This window comes from Hordeum vulgare, chromosome 3H (assembly GCF_904849725.1).
Source record: "Hordeum vulgare subsp. vulgare chromosome 3H, MorexV3_pseudomolecules_assembly, whole genome shotgun sequence".
NCBI classification, from domain to species: domain Eukaryota; kingdom Viridiplantae; phylum Streptophyta; class Magnoliopsida; order Poales; family Poaceae; genus Hordeum; species Hordeum vulgare.
The window spans coordinates 526,633,102-526,639,744 of NC_058520.1; the positions used below are offsets into that span (position 1 = coordinate 526,633,102).

The 6,643-nt window shown below is 45.4% G+C and overlaps 1 protein-coding gene across 1 annotated transcript; it reads right to left on the reverse strand.

Annotated features, from left to right (window-relative positions):
* Positions 1-1,075: 1,075 nt before the first annotated feature.
* On the reverse strand, positions 1,076-4,956 carry LOC123440414 (TLC domain-containing protein 4). The gene is made up of 8 exons (XM_045116982.1): positions 4,606-4,956; positions 3,104-3,192; positions 2,869-3,004; positions 2,641-2,715; positions 2,426-2,547; positions 2,266-2,341; positions 1,755-1,814; positions 1,076-1,459 (listed from the first exon to the last, which is right to left on the reverse strand). Exons 1-8 carry the CDS (start codon positions 4,681-4,683, stop codon positions 1,304-1,306), a joined length of 792 nt encoding a protein of 263 aa, XP_044972917.1. The 5' UTR covers positions 4,684-4,956; the 3' UTR covers positions 1,076-1,303.
* Positions 4,957-6,643: the final 1,687 nt, after the last annotated feature.

Consider the following 6,643-nt stretch of genomic DNA (forward strand, 5'->3'; position numbering starts at 1 on the left):
TAAATCTGTACGAAACCTTGTTTGTGATTTATATTATAGTTTGATGAGAATCTTGGTCATTACATTAAAAGATGAAACTAATGCAAAAGTTAAGTAAATCAATGCAAAGGTATGGTCAAATATGAAATGAAAAACGGATTAGATAACAAAAGGTCGGTGGAGGTACGTGATGGAAGGGGGAAACCGGTTGACGAAGAGTTCTACTCGAAGGAAAATAAAGCTATATTTTTTTTCAAAATAGTAAGAATAAGGTGGAATTTATGCAGAAGGTGAATAAATTAATGTGATTGAACAGTACACTGGAAAGGTTCGGTCAAACATGAAATGGCGAAAAGAAAACCGGCTGGATAAAAAAAGATAGAGGAACGTTGCTGAAAAGGAAAACCGGTTGCCAAAGAGTTGTGCCTGGCGTAAAAAGGAACACCAGTTATTTCTTAAATAAAAATAAAAGTAGGGGAGTAGCAGAGATAATCAGCTAAAAAAAGGTGCAACTTAAATTTGGTGATAAGCTCCACTTTTTTTTTGCGAGGAGTGACAAGTTCAACTTAAAACCGACTTTTGTTTCTTTTGCACCAAGCAGGTACGTTTTCTTCGACCCCGAGCACGAGGAAAACGATAGTAGTTCACGTGATGATGGCGCGCCCGGTTTTTGTTTCTGCGTGAGTGCACCGCACTACTTCCGCCGTTGCGTGACGTGCAAACCCTTGGCCTTGGGCTCTGCTGAGCAGCGCGTGGCGTGCCATCTGGAGGGAAACGACCAAGAACGGCCAGAGAGAGAGACAGAGAGCAAAGGCGGCAACGGTGTCCCCGGCGCAAACGAACGCTTTTGCGTCCACCCACGACGCGGTCGACACACACACACGAGCCCGACGCGGCGGCGCTTCGGACGTTGCTCGGCACCAACAAGATCGACCCACGCCCACGTGAATTCTGTACTCTGCCGATGTGAGAGCGCTTGCTGCGACACCCCACCTCTGAATAGCCTTTCACGTTGGCGGAGGAAAAAGGAATAGCCTTTAACAGATTCAGCAACGATGATGGGTTGGTCTCGCGTGGCCGCGAGCTGCCACCAAAGTAACAAAGAATAATAGTTGCATTCGTCACCTCTCACATCAAGATCAACCATGGGCGTGCTACAGAGAAAAAGAAATCGGACACCGACGTACTCCCTCCGTGTCAGAATAAGTGTCGTGGTTTCACTTCAAATTTGATCAGCCGAGCTTTTATCTACAAGGAACAACGGTCAATTTTTCTTTTTTTTGTCTGAAAGAATCGTTATATTATCAATATATCGTCCTTCCTTCTAATCCGTCTTCCCGTTTGCGGTATGCATCTTCGTCTTCGACAGGGTTCTCACCAGCCCCCTGCATATCTTCCAGAACCAGAACACGTTCATCACGGCCAGCGTCGATGGCACCGTCATTATGGTGTAGAATCCCAGGGCGAAGATGGACTTCACCTGTGATGTGAAATAAAACAAGCACAGCGCGTGCCATCAGCGAAACGTCTGAATTTATGCAATACCAAACGTTTTCAGTTGCATCAATAAAACTGTCTGAATCTGAAGACTAAATCAGTCATATACTTCCATGGTATTTTCAGCGTGGATAGTGTTTAGCATGAACATGTGGACTTCGCCGCAACTTTAATACAGTGCATCACACTGATCAAGCAAATTTAGCTAGATCTCTAGTTTTATATATATTAGCAGAAGTGCTATTTCAGTTGGTCCATGGGTCGCTGACATGCATTACCTGATCATAGTGGAAGTAGATATGAGTGAAGAAATACACGAACAAGATTATCCGAGCAATCTGCAAGCCGACAGAAGATGCGTTAATGCCAGAGTAAAGAGGACAATGAATAAATAGTTTGTGGCATATCTAGTCACAAATGCTTCGAATTAACTCGTTAGCATGGCATGGTCGGCTGATCGCTCAGCACACAATTGGCATTTTCATTTGACTTAAGATGAAGAGGAATGTATCGAGCATATATTTTCCAACAAAAAGGTTAAAGGCAAAGACATTTAGTAGGAACATATCTCTGAGCATCTGAATCTTTCTTGTAATAAAAAGACAGAAAGGGCAAGACTGTAGTTGATGGGTTGCGTACGGGGCACGGTAAAGGCTGCCGACACCGAAACTAACTAGAGTTTTGAGAATTCTAACATGCAAGTTTCATGAATATTATATGACTTCTGGAAAGCATATATAGGGAAGGCTGATGGCTGTTAAATCATGATGAGAGCAGCGAGTACTATACCAGCCATCCGGCAAACAGAGCCAATCCGTTGTATAAGTAGAGGTTGGAAGTCTTCTGACCAGCAGCATCCAAGTACCTGCACCAAGTTATAATCATTTTCAGAAACAACACATCTTAACATGAACTCTTCAAGGACTGTATTAGTGGCATCAAATATTACCATCTAAGGTTCACAATTGGAGTGGTGGCTTCAGTGAAGAGGACCATGAGTATGTACATGTGCGCTTTCCCACTGAACAACGCAAGACAGATCGCGTACATGGAAAGTCCGTGATGCAAGAGCTGGAACAAAATTACATAGAAACAACTCCTGATCAGTAAGAAATCAACGCACATTGATCTTCTTCAGAGACAGTATATGCTTGTAATACTTACAAATTCCTTTCCACCTAAAGATGGAAAATACCATAGGATCATCGCCAAGTCTGTGAAAAAGTATCCGATCGAGACCTGCATAAGTAATAAGGTGTGTTCAAAGTTCAATCAATATGTACGCAGAGGAACTTTTCTTGTCCATTTGTTCTGAAAGACATGCAGATTGAGAAACAAATTTGGCTCGCTCCGCGAAGCTAGCTAGATATGCACTTGCAATGCATAGCTTACCCCAAACATGGAATCAGATAACCATGACTTTCTATCAATGATTATGTCATTGACATCTTCACTGAAGAGGCCAGATATCATGACCAAGTAAAAGGAAACGGCAGCAGCAACCAATGCATGGACCGTAGAGAAGCCCCTGTCAGTTAGTTATACACACATTTAGACTTACTAAAACAAAAGGTCAACTGTGATAAGAACATATACAGCAATAACGTCGTGTCGAAGTAAATATTACCTATTATTCCACTCAAGCTTTTGCATTGGGCTTAACCCGTCATAACACTTGAAGCACGATGAGCTAACCTTTCTAGTTATATCATACACCTGCAAGGACAAAATTATGAATTCTTGCAGCAAGAAACAATGTAGTACTCCCTCCATTCCAAAATAAATGATTCAAAAATGACTCTACTTTGTACTAAAATTAGTACAAAACTGAGTCATTTTTGAGTCACTTATTTTGGGATGGAGCCACAGAGGGAGTATTAAATAGCCGAGAACAATGTTCTTTATAAGATCCTTTTAAAAAAGAAAACGTTCTAAGACGACAACTTCAGAAATAGAGGAGCAAAGTTTTCAATTCAGAATCAGTATGTTTCAGGAATGAAAGCCAAAATTTACTATGTGATATGTAGCCTAGGTACTAACAGGAGAGATGAATTTGGGCTTTCGAGCTCCACACAAAAAATATTTAAAAATTCAAATACTTCTGAAAATTTTTGTGTACACATAATGTCCTACGGAAATATAAATGTCCGTGAAAAAGAACGGTGGCCTGCATAAAAAAGACAACAAGGAAAAGAGAGAGTCTAATACAGCAACTTCTAGCGCCCCAATTATTGTTTTTGCTATCTCACAAAGTTCGACATTTCAACGAAAAATAAGCAGTTTTGTATAACATGCAGTGTCCACGTATGCATTTTTCTTAGAACATCGTGCAATATCAAACTTATTATCTTCCCTTCTACATACACAATGAGACTCAGATTATCTTCAGTGTAATTTTTTTTAAACATGTATGTCCAGTTTAAGATATCCATCGGTTTGCACGAACATTGAATTTTCGGCAAATTTTCATATAGTTAGTAGCACTGATCACATACTGGCCTCTGTTGCGCCAAAGAGCCAGAGCAGGCAAGAATACTGCAACGCGAGATAGCAAGGTCTACGCACTTCTGCTAATCTGATGCTGGTGCACCTTCCCCTCGACAGGTAATTTGCATTGCACCAACTAGAGAAATTCAATGCGGATAGCAACCACGCAAAAAAAGAAAGAAAAAAAGAGTCAGCTTGTTCAGTTGAATCGTTGGTACGTATCAGTGTCATCACTGCCAGTCTCGATTGCTAAAAGCGACATCGACGATTGACAAGTATCTGCACCATTGACTAGTGTTGTACTACTAACTACTAAGTGCTACAGCTAACGCCCGCAAAACTTCACCAGCAAGCATAGCTGCCAACAAAACCGCAGGGCTAGCTGATGCAACCTGCATTAACTGCGCCAGCAACAAAGACGCCAACAGCCTCCTCTTCTTCCCCTAACAAGACGGAGAAATGCAGTACTACTTGATTTGGACTCCTCCCCAGATAACAGGAAAGCAATCGGAATAGGTAGGTAAAATAATTAATATCTCAAATAACCGAGCTCGAGCAAGCATGAACACAGGGTCTCGGAAATTAAACCACGGACAGCGGATGAACCGAGAGCAAGAAAAGGAGTGGGAGCGGAGAGCTTACGGCGGCGCACATGAGGACGCCGGCGAGGGCCGACGCCGGCCACAGGACCTGCTCCTCGGGCCCGAAGTTCCACTCCATGAGTGTCTGTCCTTCCGATCAATCAACCGGCGACGAAGGGGCCGAGGGAGCGCGAAACGAGAAGCTGATCCGAGGTTACGCGCCGGTGGATCGACAGATACGTACGCCTCCCGGGAAATCAAACCTGCAGCACAGCTAGCAAGCAGGAACCGCGCCACGTTTCTCACGCTTGGATCTATTTCGGGGCAGAAAAGAGGAGACCGAGTCGACGGGTAATCCGGGGACGGTACGATGGTACGTACTGGGTTGGGGTTTGGGCGGTGGCGTCGTCGGTGGGAGGGCTGTTTATCTGTTTTGGATTGGAGGAGGGTTTTAAGAGAGGGCAGGCACGAGGGAGGAGACGGGGTCTCGCGAGAAAGCGAGCAAACGTGTCAGATCCCGGCTCCGGTTACTCGGGGGAAAGGTGGCCCGCCTGTCTACGCAGGGCCGGCCCATGCGCCGGGCAAAACGGGCGACTGCCCGGGGCCGCGAGATGGGAGGGGTCCAACTACAAATTAGTATTCCCTCCGTTCGGAAATACTTGTTCTAGAGATGAATGCAGCAAAGAAACGCTCTTCGCAGGAGGCAGGGATGAGCGAGGACGAGAACGTCGAGGACATGGCTGAGAGCCCAATGAAACCAATGCAGATGGAGCAGGACGAGAGGGAACCTCCCCAGACTGAATCTTCTGCAAAGAAGAGGCTGGACATGTCCAATGCTACTACAGCAGGGCTGACGGATCAAGGGGGTGATCACCAGTGCACGACCAGTATGAGGGAGGCATCTGAACTCCCGGAGCATACTCCACCACCTCCGCAGGCGTACCTTGCACCAAGGGATCGAAAGAAGTACAAGGCAGGTTCTTCACCATATAAAATAACAAATACTATGAGCGATTTGGCGGGCTCCTGCAAGGAGCGTCGCCGGGTTCAATGAGTCTTCTTTGCTGGAACTGTCGAGGGGCTGGTAGACCCGAGACAGTTCGTGAGCTTCGCAATCTTGTGAGGCAATATACTCCAATGGTGGCATGCATTGTGGAAACTCAACTCCCTGGAGGAAGAGTAGAAAGCTTGGCAAGTTCATTAGGGTTCGATCTTTCTTTCGCTGTTAGTAGCTCTGGTAGAAGTGGAGGTTTAGGGATCTTTTGGAATGATTCAATAAAGCTTGAGATTCTTGGTTACTCTGAATATCACAATGATGCACTCATCACCATGCCGGGGGTGGAACAATGGAGATAGACGGTGGTTTATGGGGAAGCAAGGGTGGAGGAAAGAGGTATAACCTGGGATCTACTTCGATCATTAGCTTCGGCGACGGATCGTCCTTGGTTGTGTTTGGGGGACTTCAGCGAAGTCTTGCGTCTGGACGAGTACGAGGGATCAAGCCACCGCAGCATGACACAGGTCAATGGGTTTCGTGATGCCGTTGATGTTTGCGGATTCTCTGATCTGGGATTCACTGGACCGAGATGGACCTTCGAAAGAAGGGTCGCGGGAGGAACCTATACCCGCGTCCGATTAGACAGAGTCTTAGCTACTGCGGAGTGGTTGTCTATATTCCCAAATGCAAGATTAGCGCACAAAGTGGCTGCCACATCTGATCATAGCCCCATCTTGCTTGAAACCGAAGGCCAACTGAGCAGGCTCGTAAAGCAAACTTTTAAATATGAGATGATGTGGGAATCCCATGATGGTTTCCAAGAGGAGGTGCAACAACATTGGTAGGGCCCTGGAGTGGATACAGTAGCAGATTTGAAAGGGAAGATAGATGCTTTGGCAAAAGGCCTCGGGCGCTGGGATAAAAATACCTTCGGTAATGTGAGGAAGGAGATCAAACGGCTGAACGGAGATCTGGCAAACCTACGGGCAGACCAAAGGCGTACCCAATCTTCTAGGGTTGAAATAAAGATCAGAGATAGACTGTCCGAGCTCTATTACAGAGAGGAGGTGATGTGGCGTCAAGGTCCCGGGTAACATGGCTC